Source organism: Phasianus colchicus, chromosome 1 (genome assembly GCF_987193195.1).
Source record: "Phasianus colchicus chromosome 1, bPhaCol1.hap1.1, whole genome shotgun sequence".
Lineage (NCBI taxonomy): Eukaryota > Metazoa > Chordata > Aves > Galliformes > Phasianidae > Phasianus > Phasianus colchicus.
The window spans coordinates 57,035,274-57,052,519 of NC_143436.1; the positions used below are offsets into that span (position 1 = coordinate 57,035,274).

General features: G+C 37.9%; 1 protein-coding gene across 3 annotated transcripts in view; it reads left to right on the forward strand.

Annotated features, from left to right (window-relative positions):
- Positions 1-17,246, forward strand: part of KIAA1549 (KIAA1549 ortholog) — a 136,569-nt gene that overhangs the window by 101,135 nt on the left and 18,188 nt on the right. For all 3 annotated transcript variants that reach the window (XM_031589772.2, XM_090144031.1, XM_090144037.1), the window contains exons 11-14: positions 6,085-6,287; positions 9,833-9,957; positions 15,074-15,279; positions 16,933-17,156. In XM_031589772.2, the coding sequence (XP_031445632.2) occupies positions 6,085-6,287; positions 9,833-9,957; positions 15,074-15,279; positions 16,933-17,156 (758 nt within the window). The remainder of the gene's footprint in view (positions 1-6,084; positions 6,288-9,832; positions 9,958-15,073; positions 15,280-16,932; positions 17,157-17,246) is intronic.

The following is a 17,246-nucleotide window of genomic DNA, read 5'->3' on the forward strand; positions in this document are numbered from 1 at the left end:
AGACAGTGAGAGCCATGTTATGAACTTATTTGCTTGCCTTACATGTTGGCAAAAAAGTTTCCTTGATTGATAGCCATCTTTGACATGCTGTCTAGCTGTTAGAGATTATGGTTTGTCAGACTTGCTTCTGTGGCCTTTGGATAGTGACTTTTTGACACTGCATATGAAAGAAACTGGTGGAACTCAGGCACAGCAGTGGCCTCTCTGTTTTATAAAGCTGATGATCGTTTTCTAACTTACTCCTGACATTTTTGTCTAACTGGTGTGCAAAGGAGACTCACAAAGCTTGATTCAGACAGTGTCTGCCCTGCGGCATTTCTGTCTTAGAAGGAGAGCTGAAACCATGTATGATTCAGACAAAAAACTCTGCTATTACAGCAGTTATCTCAGCAGCCTATGGGCATAGATGTACTCAGAGTTAGGGACTTTGAACAACATGATCCCTCATGCGTTTTGTGAAATTTACTGAGCTGCCACAGCAACATTAATGTGACAAGGGAAATACACAAGGGAGAAGAATGGGAATGATGAAAATCCATGGAAAGCATCTGTCTTAAGAAAATATTTCAGAACAGGTGTCTTAAGAATTTCAGAATTTTTGGAAGTTTAGGACTTTCTTTATTCATTTGTTTTTAATCCTATTCCAGGGGCAGAATTCCTGAGGTGATGCCCTCAGAATGCAGAGAAGTGTTTGGTGCTGTGAATCTCAGACTGTAGAGATGAAAGTTTGCGATGTTTAGTAGCTTTAAACAACCCTACCTCAGACTGCTTACTTACGTCTTCAGCCATGTTAGTGTTAAGAATGCTGATTCGCACTGACTTGCTGCATTTTCATTAGTAGATTTAAAAACTTTTCCTGTAATTTCTTCATCCTGTCATTTTTGTAATGTTCCACGTTCTAGCACTTTGGTAAGGTCAGAAGTCAGCAGGACTCCAGGGATTCCAGTTCTGTTCATGGATTATTTGCCAACATTAAAACATTATTTTTGAAATTATGCTTAGCTCCTTTGTTTCCTTAGTATTTTAATAGCCTCTGCTCAGTGCTTGTGTCTCTGTGAGGAACAAGGGAATTTTGTAAAATAAAGTCAATAGGAAATTGTGTTGGTGTATTATTCTTCATTTTATGTCCCAGTTCAAATGCTACTTCTACTCCGAAAGAGAGAAAACTCACATCATTTTAATTAGAGGAACCACAAGAAGAATGCTGAGTAAAATGTATTTTGTCTCTGCTGCTTTCAGCTGAATCTATTCACTGACCTGTATGTGCAGTCTTTGCTTTCTTGAGAAAACATGTTGTTGACATTTGCGGTGTGCATCTGCATCTAGGGAAGCAGCATGTTGGCAGCCATGTAATACTTCTGTTTTGAACAGCAGTAAAGCTAACAGCTGTTTTCATGGGCTAAGTCTTGACTAAAGCTTTGTTTGTAGGCTTCTACAGAAATGGTTTGATTGTTCTATGAATAGAGCTTCAATATATATATATATATTTTTTTTTCTTTCAATTTCTAGCAACAGAATTAAAACACTGTCTTGAGTTACCCATTTGAAATCATCTTTCCCTTGGATTTCAGCAGGCACTGCATTCTAGTTGTTATATAAACCTTAATAATGTATTAGCTCAGACATGCTCATTTTAGTGCTAAGCTTTATCTTTTTCCCTTTCACAAATATATAAAAATAGAGCAAATGAAAACCTTCTGTAACAACTTATATTTAAAGCAAGAAATCTTTTCTAGCACTTGTTTTGTGCAGACTTTAAAAAGGCACCTGAGGCTGATTTAAAAAAAAGGTTCAGTTTCAGCACCTGAGCAGATAGGGGGACCAGCACAAGTGATCTTTCTTAAAAAGAGAGTGTATTCATTCTGTGGTGATGAAGTTAGGAGTAGTAGATGACTGATCCACAAATGGTATTCTGCATCCCTGTGGTAGGATGAGCAGAGATCATCACTCTTATACAGTGCAACTTAATGTAAAGGAAAGGAAGAAAAACACATCAGGTGGTATGCAGCACCTAATAAGAAAGAGTAAGAAACCTTACTTTATTCTTGTTACTTCGTTACTTGTTGCTCACTTGGAGCAACACTGTTTGTTCATTGTAGTTGGTCTCATTGATCATCCAGTCGTGTAGAAAGCGGAGTTGTCACAGTGGCCACTGAAAATGTCCTAATTTGTTATTATTGTTTGTCCATTAGCTATAATGTTGCCATGGACTAATGTAGACCAGGAAGTGTAGTGGGTTTCTCTGGACATTGTTTCCTCATTAGGAATTAATATTTTTATTTCTCAAGTAATTGTTATTGTTATTTTTTTATTTTTAAAAACTCTGTCTATTTATGAGATATCATGTTTTATACAAATGTTTTTTCATGTTGTGTTTTTATAACTCATGTTATTCCTGCAGTATACACAGGTTGATACGATCTCATGATGTTCTTATATTGTTTTATATTGGTTGTGCCAATTTAAGGGTTTGGGTTTTTAGAAGGAAGTATCTAGAAATATTATTTAACTGTACAGAACTTTGCAAGACTTTGAGTCACTCAGGCAGAAGTTTTTCATTCCAGTATTTATTTCATAGTGATTTTTTTTTTTTTTTTTAAGAGAAGAAATATGTTCTTTTGAATAACAAGATTAATAAAAATTACTATTTTGTCTAAATTTTAAGAACAGTTTTGGAGAAGGTCTAGTTTATATTCTCAGCATTTGAGGGCACGAGGTAGGGAATTAAAAGAGATAGGACCAGGAGGTCGTTTTGTGTGAAGATGTTTTTGCTGATTTGATTTGTGGAGAGCTGTCCATTTCTGACAGAGCTGTAGACCTTTGGGAAAAGTGTGATCACCAGAGACTTGTTAGTTGTTTTCCAGGTATATTTTCCTAAAATTGCACCTGATCTGTGCTTATAAGCTCTTTAAAACTGTGTCTTAAAATCTAAGAGGTGTTTTCTCTGTTGCTGTATGTGGAGGTTGTTAGAAGCCAGGTAAAGAAAGGAGGAGCTCATGCTGTAAATAGGAGCTGGCTGCTGACAGACAGGGCTAGAGAGAGGCAAAACAGTGTGATGGGGAGATTGATTCAGCCTGGCAAGGAAGAGAGAAGTCAGATGGGGAGTTAACCTGGCTGCAGCTTCAGGGAAATAAAGTCTCAGGTTATGTGGTGTTCCATGGTGTCTGGGGAGATCTCTGCTCAAGGCTCAGGATAGAATTGGTGATACAGTCCTTTGTTGCAAGCAACAGAGTGTGGATCCAACAGAGGTCCATGCAATCAATTTGCAGAATGTCAGCCACACTAGCTGCACCTTTCGTAGAAGAATGTGTCCTTTCTTTTCTTGTATCCATTGCTTCATGCACTACATTTTCCAACTTTTGCATAAAATGAGTGTCTGAGCTGTAGAAATAATGCTGTTTAATCCTGCCCAACTTTTACTAATAGCAGAAGGCCCAGTCTATGCCATGGATTCAGCAAGGTGGGTGAGCAAGAGGGATCCCATGGATTAAATGAATTTAGGATATTTGCTTCAAATCTCTGTTGCAGTGCCTACATGAGAGGATTCAAATGTAATTGATTGTTCAGACAGTCTTGCCTGTGCCAATTCTTAAAGTGTGAGTGCTTGCCTTTGCAGTGCTAATAGTGTTTTAATGCAACTTCTGCAAGATCTGTCTTCAGATAAACATATGTGCATACATATGCTGTGATGTACATACGCTTATACATATATTGGATTCTATAACTGTGCTTAAACAAAAGGTTATGTTAGACCTCAACATGGAATGAGACTGTTCAATCCAAGTTAAAATATTAAAATATGTCTATTTTTACGTGTTGCATTACTCCGCAAGGGTATGCAAACCCAATACAACTCCATAGTTAGGCCTTAACTAAGATATGCTGAAATGCATACTTCAGAGGCAGCAGTCTTACTAAAACTATACTAGTATGTCCAGTATTATGAGAATGTTTGTCCTTTTAGTCATGCCTGGCCAGCTCACCCATCACACTGTCATAAAAGCATTGGTAACTTTGCATATCAGTCCAAGGGTGCTTGAGAAAGGGTAGAACACTGAGGGTTTTTCTGTGCAAGAATTGTGCCCAGTATGTGCTGAAGTCTCTCATCATCTTTAGAGTAAAGGGGCAGGAACGTAGTGATAATTAGTGGTCAGTAGTAGGGCTGTATGAGCACAGGGGTGCAGTATGAAAGGATTAGAAGAAGGGAACCACTGAAATGCTAGGGATGATGTCCTATACAATAATATTTCTGAAGAGAGAATAAAAATAATGTCTTAAACACATCAGAGATGGAGGTGTGGTAACTAAGAGGAAGTTTCAATAACCAAAGTGCTTGGAGCTAACATGATAATTCTTATGGTGGTAATCAAAAGTTCCACCTCAGTATTATTTAGAAAATAAGACAGCGAGTTTTGCAATCTCACAAAAAGGAAAAATGGAATTTCATAATGAGTTCTGGAATGTTTAGTGAGCAAGATCTTGAATGCAGTTTTTAAACTCTGAGGGAGAGTAAGATTCCAGTAGGATTCATTAGGTGACCATGACTCAAAAGTACAAGAACCAATCACACCTTCACATGGTCTAGCTCTACAGTGCCTTTTATGAATCAGTGCTTGCCATGATTTACCTAAGTTCAATAACTGTCTGTCACCCATAATGCTCAACTGAAGTAACTGCTGTAAACTCAAGAAAAAATGCAATACAGTGGAAGACATTCAGATCTGCTCAAGTAATAAGCTTACACATTCGGTCAGAAATGAACTCTAAAACCTCAACCATTCAGGTGTTAGATTTTACAGGAGAGCTTTTATTGCCATCTACTGGTCTAAATAAGCATTTTGCTTTTCTACGACCACCTTTGAACCATTTGGAAAATGTTTGCTTACTGAGAAAATATTTTGAAGAGATTGTTTCAGTATATTCCTTAGGCAAGCTTATCTTTGGCATGGTATCAGACAAGCCTGTAGTTAGGTGTGTTGGCATGCCAAACTTTATGAAAGGGGGTTCATTTAAACATCTGGAACCTGATGCACCCATAAAATGCACTACAACACATAACTTTGCTTTGCAAGAAATCAGCTCCGGGAACACATGAGTTTTTGTGCATATGCTGTGCAGTGAGCATGTGTGCACACACTTTGAAAACTGGAGTTGTCAAGATTTCCTTCCCCTTTCAACTCCCAAACTACTTAAAAATTGAATGGGACTCAAAGAAAAGCTTTGTCTTAATTAGTTTTTCATAATTTCTCATTATTTTAAAGCCCTCAAAAAATTTGTAGGAAAGCTTGAAACGTGTAGGCTTGATTTAATTAAGTCTGAAGCAAGCCATTGACAAGGTGAGATTAGCTATTTTGAAAATAGTTATGAAAGGGGTTAGCCTGACTCAGTGTCTTCTTAAGGAAGACACTGAATCTGTTGCCTCCTGATAAGATATCTGGGATGAATGTCTCATTTTTCTAATCTGGAAAGCCTTTTATATGTTTTTGCTTCTAAGTTCCTAAGAACTAGATTTAGAATACTTTTCTGGAGGCATCCGTGCCATTTTCTGGAGTCATTGCCAGGCTGCCATGTAACTCAGATCTAGAGTATGTTTCTCTTTTCTCAGATGAGCTAGCTGTTTGTATGAGCACTCACAGACATCCTGCAGATTTGGGGTGCTCAAAATGTGGAGGATCAGCAGTGATGGATTGTTCAATTTACTTAACTTTACTCATTGTGGTTGGAAGAAATGGAAGGGTGACCTGACAGTGGTAGCCATTTAAGTCTGTACATGGGCATTTATAACCTTGCAGCTAAAGTATACAAAAGGCTTCTTGCATAATGATTAAATCTGAAGAAATAGCTGGGAAAATGAGATTTAGAAGCAACATATTTATTTAGGGTTTTAAACTGTGTATCATCTACTGAAATGAAATTACAAAATCATGAGGGTTTTTTTTTTCCCTACAGCACTCTTATGTTCGTTTCTGAGGATGCCATATCCTAGCCATCCTAGTGGCTATTGTTTGCAGATCTTAAACAAAGCCTTTGTACTCATTGTCACTCATATTTCTTGTTTTTTTTGTCTTTCTTCTTCTCTTGCAGCTACAAGCCCCCAGTGTAAAAGGCTTTGATTTTGCTAAGCAGCATCTGGGCCAACACAATAAAGATGATGTCCTGATTATCCATGAGCCAGCTCCTTTACCAGGACCTATTAAGGACACTACCCCATCTGAAAATGGAGATGTTCCCAGCCCCAAATCCAAGACTTCTTCAAAACCTTCAAAGACTGTCCGACATAGAGGGAGGTTAGTTCACAGAGGAAGAAAAACAAGCTGTGGAAGATGAGTGCTGTTTACTGTACTTTTAGGGCAGTTTCAGTGAACAGAAGTTAATTCCAGAGCTCTGGAATTTGTTTTCTACTGGGCCATTAGAGTTGTACGTAGCTTCAAATTGCATGAAGTTGTGAGAATCTGGTGTCTGTTTTTCTCTTAATGGCACTCAGTTAAGAGGAGTGCTTAGGATGCAGCTAGGTTGGTTGGAGTCAGTTTATTACTTGTGTACTGCAAACACCAAGTGTGTGCTTTCTCTTTGTGGCCATTCCTAGCTACCAAGGCAGCAGGTTATTAAAAACAAATGAAAAGCACTGACTGTTAGTGATGTGTTTCAGTGCTATTAGTAGTGACTGATCTATATATGATAAGTCAGAATTTCCAGAAATAAGCATCCACAAAATTCAGGGAAGATGAGTATGTTTTGTTGTGGTTATCTGACTGCTATCATAGCACAGCAGTTCTGGTCAGGAAAAGGTCTGATAACTGACAGCCATGCAAGTAGAGAACAGTTTGTCAATCTTAAGCATTTATTTCCTTACATTTTCCTTTAATCATATGATGTGAATGTGTCTTGCCAGAAGGGACTGCATTTTTAGGGTAGAAGCTGTAACAGCTGTGCACTGAAGGAGGGTATTTTCATTAAAAAAAAAAAAAAAAAAAAGGCAAAGTGGGAAGGCAGTAGGTAAGAAAGAAAAGGAATCTGGAAGAAAGGAGTGCTGTTATGAATCCAAACAGCTTCTCTGCAGAGCTCCTCTCTACTCCACTTTCCAGTGATTCTTCTTTCTCACCCTCCCTGTCATATTTTTGCACTTCTTTGTTTGCTGCTCTGCACTCCCCTGTGCTTCTACCTACATGCTGCTGCACTCCAGGAGAAAAACAAGGGCAGCATTGAATGAGCTTAGAAGAAAACAGGGGTGTTTCTTCTTCAGCTGTGGATCCATGGCACGTCTTGCTCCTCTGCACAGCTTTCTGTGTTTCCTCTGAAGCCCAGCTGCTCTAAGATCCTTGGTTCATCTTCCCCATATGAGCTTCCCCACATAGAACTCCATTTCTAACTTCCCAGGTTCTGAGTATATAGGCATTGCAAGTAAGAGACTACTGATGATGTAGTGGAAGGTCGGCAGTATTGCAAAATAATGGAAAAAAAAAAAAAACTAACTCATTTTGGTATAGCTTAACTAAATTAATACAGATCAGAAGGATAAGTGTTCTTGTGTCTTTTTAAAAGATCAAAAGTGGCTTAAGACATCATTAGGAGGAGGGGAAAATATGTTCATACATGTTAGTATAAGCAACACATTTAAACTTGAGGTTTTTACTGTACTTAATCTCAAATGATTCAGGAGAGGAAGCAGGGAAATTTTTCAGTAGCTGACATTTTAATGCTTTCCCAGAAGACAATAATAAATTGTTGATCAAATTTGGAACAACTATATATATTTTTAAGTTTCTAAATTCAACCACTTGAAAATGAAGAGGAGAATTTCCCTTCCCTCCCTCTTTCATCCTTAAAAGCAAACCTCTCTTCAGGCTTAGCTATGGAGATGTCACTATCATCTCTGTAACATGCTGACATTTCTACATCAGCTTCAGATTTAACACTTATTCCCTGAGGGAGAAGGTGAAATGTTAAATGACATTGTAGTGTATTTTGTTGTTTTTAGCTGTTTTCTGTTTTATGAGAAAATACAGAATTCTCTTCATCACAGTGCAATTCAGGATTGTATACTGCATGCCAGTACATGCAGTGGTGATGTGAGCACACATTCCATATCAGTGAAAGACAGTAAACAAGAAAAACAACGGGGATCAGAAAGCACAGCATCTCTAATCCCCAGCTGAGAGCTGGACCTGTTGTTTTGGCTTGAAAGGCTACAGCCATGTATTCTGCAGGGCTTTAAAAGAATGGCTGGTGCTGGCTTGGCACTATTGTCTATTCCTGTGATGGATTTAATGGTAAGTAAGAATATGAAGGAAAACAAGGCACAATGAGATGAAACCGACAGTCACTAGTGTATGTGGAAACATATCCCTATTTCCTTCCAGTTTTTGAGGGGAGCTTATAAACAGGAGGTAGAACGACTTTTTACATGGTCTGATAGTGATAGCACAAGGGGGAATGACTTTAAGCTAGTAGAGGGGAGAATTCAGTTAGATGTTAGGAAGAAATTCTTTACTCAAGGGTTATGAGGCACTGGCACAGCTGCCCAGAGAAGCTGTGGTGCCCCATCCTTGGAGGCACTCAAGGCTAGGTTGGATGGGGCCCTGGGCAGCCTGAGCTGCTGGGTGGCAGCTCTGCCCATGGCAGGGGTTAGGGCTGGGTCGGCTTTAAAGTCTCTTCCAACTCAGACCATTCTATGATTCTTAGACTCTGCTGAACCAAAAAAAAAAGATGATAGAAGAGAAAGCCCTGTCCATCCATTCCACATTAGGAAAGAGTAGAAGATGCAGCAATACAGATCTCTAAGCTTACTGAGAACCATTTCACCTTTTATCCTTGCTGATGCTTTTTAATTGGGATGTGACTTTATTAGAGTCATGCAGGAAAAAAAAAAAGAAACATAGCATTTTATTATCAGTGGGAAAAAAAAAAAAAAGGGGGAAATAAATTCAGAGTATTGCCTGCTGAAAGCAGTAAATTTAACTTTCAGTGAATTTGTCTGGCTGGATGTAGTTATCTCAGTTTGTGTGCTCTAGGCAGGTTGATATTTTGCTGAGAGCTTTCCTAACTAATGCAGATATGCATCTAGCCTGAGCAAATCTTGCACTTAACAAGGTTAATGCACTGAATAGTGCACAGTTTGTATAAATCACTGAATTAATAGAATGATCTGAGTGATCACTAGAGAGACTATCACAAGTACAAATCCTACATGGAAAGACAGGCATTGGTGCTAGTTGGGCAGTAGCATATACTCTACATTTTTGCTATTTCTGTATTATCTGAATAATTTTACAGCTGAAGTATTCTTCTGGGGAAAGTCATGGGTTTTTTTTTTCTTTTTTTCTTTTTCTCAGATTGTGTGTATAATGGCGAAGCAACAAATGTTTTTAGGTGTTTCATGACTGCATGGGATAAATACATCAAAGTAGTGCATCTGAATAGCTCTGTGGTTAAGTAGGCAGGAAAATATGTGCATGGACTTGTAGTGTTAGCAAGAAAGCACCAATTTACCAAGTTTGCATATTAAAATAATTACCTGTGTAGTTTTCCTCCTAATATAATTCCTTTCTGTCTGAACAGTAAGCCTGCTACTCAGTCATGTAATATATTCTTGAAAAAATTTTAAAGGAAGGATTAGTAAGAAGTCTTGTTATGTGTGAGTTCTGTTTCAGTCAATTTTCACACGCAGTGACAGTAACATCATCACAATGAATGTCTGTGATAATTTATTATAAACAGAAGAAAATATTAGCAGCCTTTGCAAGACATATTAACAGAAAATCCTTTGCTCATGAGATCTGTATCCCATTGTAAACTTATGTCACGTTTGTTTGTTTTTTAATGTTTGTGGCAGAGTTTCACCATCAGACGCTGACTCCACCGCAAGTGAACAATCCAGTGGGAGAGAGACAGGAGAGGAAACTGCAAGACCATCAGCTGTTGCAAATGAGGGTAAACCACGCAGAGCCACAAAGAAGGGTGTGTTCCTTGTTTTTTTTTTAATTTAAAAAAACAGAACAAAACTTTGTACATTAGCAGTGCTTTACTTAGCTGGGTTGAAGAGTTAATCTTGTGCTGTTACTTCTCTGAAGCCACATTTGGCAATGAATCTATTGCTGATATAACTGTCTGCATGATTACTACAAAAATGGCCACTGCAATTACTCCTAAATGGAAAGAGATTTGCTAGGGGCATGTGGGAGAGTGGAAGAAAGAAGTTTCACTCCTTTTAAGCCCTTACATGCAAAAGTTTGCTAGAATGAAATGTATGAAGGTCTTCTGTTTCAACAGATGAAACAAAACTAAAAGATCCCTTTGTGAGGATGCTTTCATGACTGTGTTTTGGAAAGAGGAAAATCCAGAGCAAATACATCAAAAACAGTGAATTTATTTTATTTTATTGTAAAGAATTGTCTTGTTAGTATTAAAATGCCACCATTTTCCTTGGAGGAACCCTATGTTATATTTCTTTCTCCATTTTAAAGTTGATGGAAATACCAGAAGATGTCTTCCCCTTTTTATTTAAAACATTTTAAAAATGTATTTTACTGTTTAAAAGTCTATGGCTAGCTGTACATACACAAACTTGCAGTGTTGCTTCTGAGAGCTTTTTCAGTTTTAGATGGCTTGATCCTTGCTTGAGGTTTTAGTTACCAGAACTTTGGCTTAAATTACAATCCCTGGGCTTTCTTAGAGAAAATTCTGGTACTGAATATGTGTTAAAGAAGCTTGTGATTTTACCATCTGTTCTTAATACATATGGCCTTGGTGGCAGCAGAAACTGAGAAGAGAAAAATATCATTCTATGAGCAGCCTCTTTTGGTGTACTGAATGTTTTTCCATATATTATATGAAATATCTACTGAAGTATAAGGTGATTATTGAGGAATGCAGTGCCAGTGAAATTCAGATCATAGCAGACATTCTTCAGTGTATGCCCATATTGAAGAAATGGGATTTAGATAAATATGTAAGGCAGTCAATATAAAACACTGGGACTTTGCTAGTTAAACCACAAATTGCGTAGTCAGTCTTAAACTTCCTAATGTGTGCTACTCCTGGAAGAGCAATGGTGATTGAGCACATTTTGTTCTATGACAAGAGTGCAAGAAAACAAAGTGAAAGATCTACTAATGTGACTAGAAAGTTGTACTTCCTAATAGATTGATGTGCACGTTCAGCCAGCAGTGCATGCTGTGCAGTTTATAAAAAGAAGACGATGTATACTTTCAGTGCCTAAAGTTTCCTTTAAGGATGAGAAATCATTCCCAAGTAAATATTTAGGAAAACAATTATACTATAATAGAGGTCATCTCAGACAGGATGGTTGGTTTATGACTTGCTCCAGTCTATCTGACTTCAATTCTGTTGCCCTGATTTCATACTGTCTCATTTCCTCTTACGTGGGGACTCCATTTTTGTCTCTCAGTTTTTCCATTTGCCTTTAATACTTCATGTAAGGTTTAACAAGTCCTTTTGCTATAGAAATGTCACATATTATTGTGCCTGCATTATCTGACGAAGGCAGCAAAAATAATATGTGAAATGTTTTTACCTATACCTGCCCTTACTGGATCAAACATACTGTGTTTTCATTGTTCAGTACCTCTGGTTTGGCAATCATAGGGACTATTTTTACCATTCATAATTAGTCCCACTGCCTGTAGAGGCTTCTGTGTCCGTTAAATGACAGATTCAGCTCCCGTTTTGCACAGCTGTGGCTTGGCAATTGGATCCAAGTTTATGCATTTCATCCAAAAGTAAACACAAACATTTAATTGCTGTGTTTTTTCCACTTGCCTTTCCAGCTGAATTATTTGTAATAATTACTGTGTTGTTTCTTCTTTTTCCTTTATGTTGTCAGGAACAAACAGAGTGGGTAAGTAACCAGAGCTAGTATGCAAGTATGAATAGAGGTGTTGGTGTAGCTGTAGATATATCTTGAGCATGGAAGGATTTCTCACCTGAGTCTAAAAAATAAAACAAAATTGCTTTTTAGCTATCGATGTATTAAAAAATCTCAAAAACACAAATTATAGCCATACAATATTCTCACTGTGAAGGAAGCAAAACTGGTAACTGTTGATCCTGAAATTTAGCATGGTGTAAACAAGTTTCAGATCCTTTTATTTAGCCTCCTCACTGAGACAAATGCAGGCTACTTGCTAAGAAACGTGAATGTTTTCCTATGAAATAGTCTTTCAGTGCTCAAGACTGAGACATCGTAAAGATGGGACAGGAGAAAGCTGGCACTGTCTTTGAGAGTGCATACCGTACCCAGTGATAAATTAAGGGCTGTGGTCTCATAGCAATTTCCATTTTATAATAATAGGGATGGATGGGCGTAAGGCTGTCTATAAAGCTTTCCATTGTTGGTTTTGTACTTCTAACTGAAGAGAGTCATGAGTGAGACACATAATCTACTAGCTGACAAACTGTATGAAACTCATATGAGAGTGCATAATGTAGGATGATTCAAATTTCTGTGGATCAGTAGGAGATTCCTGTTGGCCTCACATGATTTTGGATTAAGCTTTGTACACCTTGGTTGCTGTTTCTTGCCTTCATCTGTCTCCCACTGTATTGGTTTTCGTTTGAAAACAGCATCCTACAGAGCAATTAATTTTCCTGACACTTGTTTAATTAGCCGTTTCAACCCAGGGAGTATCGATCCTGATATGTGATCTATATATGAAGTAGTTATTTAAAGCTGTTCTGTCCAGTATCTCGGTATTAATTCTCTACATTTTTTGTCAACCTCAACTGTGTAGTAAGAGATCAAATTTTCTGTCAGGTAGTGCCATCTTCTAGCTTTGTAAGGAAGGGCTTCTAACGATGAAAAATAGTGCAATGTAAGTAATTTGAAATGAGAAATCATTCACTGTCAAATCTTATAAAGGAATTCCTGTTAGGTTTGAAGCAGTTCTCACGTATGTTGGCAACACTGTGCAATTCTGGGTTTTCTTACATACTTTTCTGTATATATACAGAATAGAATATATGTTACATAATATATATACAGTGCAGTACATACTGTATTTCTATCTTGATTTGTTCTTATAGACACATTGAGTATACATGCAGAGAGGATTTAAAGACCAGGGGAAACTTAAATTTTTATTTTGCATCTTTTCTACAAAAGAGAGTAGCATTTAATGTTACTGTAGAGCCTTACCAAAATTTGGTAGTGGGACTTATAGGTATTTTTACAAAATGAAAACATTTGCAGCAGAGTCATCTGCCAAGCACCTGTTTACTTGCATAAACAGGACGGTTATGGATGAAATGATAAAGAGTCATTGGAGATACATGACTGGACCTTGCTATTCAAAGAGTAACAATAAATAAAATAAGCTTAAAATGTTCTGTTGGAGGTCTGTAAGCTTTGAGAACTGCTGCTAGACTGTGAAAATTGGAAAAATTGTTGGAAAATGGGAAAGAAGGCTGCAGAACTTCAGATTTCTGCTGCGCTACAGGGTTACTCTGAGGAACTTGTACTAATTGCTTGTATCTCTGTAAGAGGCAATACTTGTATGCTTCTAAGAAATACATGAAGATGAGGCCCATTAATGATTGTGGAGATGACAAGTGATAAAGATCATATAAATAGACCGTGATCAGATGTAGATACATTTCGTTTAGGCTTTATGCCTTGCAAAATGTCTGGGGAACAAATCTTGAATGGAACTATTTACCTTCTCTTTAAGGACACTTGATGAATAAGAAAGTCACATTTATAAATGATGTACATAATAATGCAATGTATGACTCATTTATAAATGTGTGTATTTGACAATGCATTGATCAAGATTGAAAAATATGAAAGATGACAATTTTGCTTAGTATGTGGGCAGTTCACTTTCCATCTGATGTGAATATAATGAAGTATACAATTCCTTTTGCCTCCTGCTCCCTTTTTGTGCTAGAGAAGGAAGGAGCAAGTCACCTGCTGTAGTCTTCTACAGAAGATGGCTTTCAGTCTTCTTCTGAACCCAGTGCTTTGTTAGGGTTAGTGATCAAATGCATTGTCATAGCTGTTTTCCTTTCTGTCTCTTATAGTTGGGTCATGTCGATCAACAATGAAAGTACAATCGTATTCTTTCTTCTTCTGATTTGAACCAGAGAACCCTAGCTTGTTACTAGAAATCCATTTGAGGATGTGGTACCATATCATTGTACTCTGTTGCGCTCACCCATATGAAGAGTCACAGACTGTAGTCTTTGATTATACTTTACGGAGAAAATCAGGTTATGAAATTGAGAATTTGCAGTGTTACCTTGCAGACAACACAAAATACTACTTTTCACATCTTTTTTTTCAACTCTAGTCCACATAACAACTCATGTTGTAGGCCTCACTCCAACAAAAAATATGTAAATATGTTTTATGTGCGTAAGTGCAAAGCACTGGGTTGTTCCTACAAATTTCAAGTTTAAGGGAGACAGCCTGTTCCTGGTATAGTATTTAACTGTTGCCTGATTCAGTTGGAGTGGATAAAACTCTTCAACAAATCATTATGTGGCAATATTTGTACAGCTTCCACTTAGAATGTGAAGTTTTTATCCTGTCACAAAGAAGAAAACAGTGCTTTAAGATCTTCAATCAGTGAAATGTCTGTAAAATTCTTTGTGTGGATTTTTCAGTCTTTTTTGTTTAGTTGATGTATTGCTATCACTGAATAACTGCATTTTGCAGTGTGACGTCTTTTACTGCTCTTGGAAATTCCGTTTGTGGAATTTGCATCTCCGTAAGTACTGATAAGAGGAACCATTAGCAGGATGTGCTTGAACAGCCTTTTATGGACCAAAGCACATTGAGGTTTTGAGGGTTTGCAAATGCCAAGAGTTTGATTTACAGAAATAAAGAATGATGGCTCTTCTTCTGAAAATGTAATGAGAAAATGTTGGTAATTTGCAAACGGCTGGGCAAACTTGTTGTACGACAAATGCGAATCAGATGGAAGGCCTATAGGGTAAATCAAACACAGACAGAAAACATGACAAAGTCTCATAGCATAACATCTGTAGAGCTTATCATTTGACTGAGATAACCTTAGCAGCACTGCTTTCTTCTTTATTTGTTCTGGTAATTCAGGACCTCCTCAGAGCAGCAGTGGCAATGAGCAGCACTCCTCAGCCTCCATCTTTGAACATGTGGATCGGATGTCGCGTTCCTCCGATGCCAGCAGACGGGTCCCAAGCAAGATCCAGCTGATTGCTATGCAGCCAATGGCAGCACCTCCAGTTCAGAATTCTGTGCTTTCTGATCGAGTAGCAGAGACCAACAAAATTAATAAAGAGGTATTTTTTAAGTGCTTTGAGTGCTTGTGGAGAACTGTGTGCCCAAGCAAATGGGAAGTGAAAAGATCCAGTTTCCTGTTATCAGGAGTTCCTCATTAGTTCCAGTGCAGTTGAATTTTGACAAGTTACAGGAATAATCTTGTTTCCATCCAGATAGATTACCTGACCTGTTGTAAGCGTTACCTAAGCCAAAACTTAAGCACTATGAAAGAAATCTTGACAGGATACGTTGTGTTATCATCCTTTTGCTAGTTGGTAGGGCATGATTTACAATAGTGAGAGTTGTGTAAGAGCTGAAACATCTATCTCTGAAACACTGGGTTTCATTCTGCATCATTCTTCTGGCTTTTCAGCAACTCGGGATATGAATTATACAAACAAGTTATTTTAGGACATCCTACGGTGTGAATTTGCAGCACATAAATTGCTTCCAACTTTTGATGTGTTTATCTGACAGTAAACATACAGAAACTTCCTGCCTTCTCCAATGCTCAGATTGCTCTAAGCAGAATAAGAGCATGCCTGGGGCACTAGGAGAGAAAGATAATGTGTTGTAAAACCACATCATAACTGCCTGACAACACTGCATATCTGCACCCTGGTTTTGTATGCAATGTAAGATGTCATCATCCCATAATTCAGAGAGGAAGACTATTAACTTAACTGTGTTAAGGTACTGTGTTTCTCACTAACGTACAGAAAAGAGGAAAATGCATATATGTAATATACATAGGCAAGAGGGACCATGAGGTATACATCCGATTATATTGGCAGAAGAATGATAAAATTCTAACTATAAATGTAAAAAAGTCTGGCTTGCATCCCTGTAATGCCTTTTGGGGATTTTCATTAGAGAAACCACAAAAATCAATTTTAATTGTTTTTTAATTCACTGCTGCTGTGTTCCCAAATGAGTCCAGCACAGGCAGAGCAGTTGTTGTGGACTGATCTGGCATCCATGTCTTTTTTACTGGTAAGAATGATTTTAGTGAGCATTGGACCAGAAAATGCAAGTATGGTGTTACAGTATCTTTCCCCAGATGATGAGATGCACCCCAGGGAATCTGACAAAAGACTGGAAAGAGGCATAAAAGCTCAATCTGCAAGAAGCTGTAGAGCTGGCAACACTATGTTCATCTGGGGACCTGGGGTCTAGTGTTGCTGCTGCAGTTCTCCCTAACTTGTGGCAGCTTTATATGTACAGCAGAGAGGTCAGTTAACAATTTAGGTTCCCATCTTTAATGGAAATGAGTGGCAAACTTCAACATTATTGATCAAATATCTCTGTTTGACAGGCAAAAGTAGCTTGCGTTGGTCAGTCTTATTTTCTTAGACTGGTATCATTTCCGACAAGTGGCCTCACCTTTTTGTGTTTCTCTTGCCATTTATTAATGAATTACTACCTCTTTCTAATTGGGCATGTTCAAATATGTATAATCCTATTATGTATAATATCACATCTACACAAGGAGGCATTCAAGAAAGAAAACATATTTACAATTTGTATGGTTTATTTTAATCCATCAGAGATTTTGAAGGGAACGGGATCAGACACTGAGGTGAGAAGGAGAGACTTGCAGAAGAGCAGAAAGTTCGGTTTGCAAAATCTATACATAAAAATGCAGTTGATTCTCTTCCTCCTTCTTCTTTAAGATACAGACAGCCCTAAGGCATAAATCTGAGATTGAGCATCACCGCAACAAGATTCGTCTTCGTGCCAAGCGCAAAGGGCACTATGAATTTCCAGTTGTGGATGATGTGGTAGTGGTTGACTCCAAAGAACAGCACAGAATATACCGCAAGGCACAGATGCAGATTGACAAGATCTTAGACCCTGGAGGCAGTGTGCCTACAGTCTTCATAGAGCCCAGGAAAAGGTAGGGGTTTCAAAAATGGGAAAGATCAGTTTTCTTTTAGGGTAAGAGTCCAAAGGGTATCAGACTTTTACTGCTGAACTTTCAGAGCTT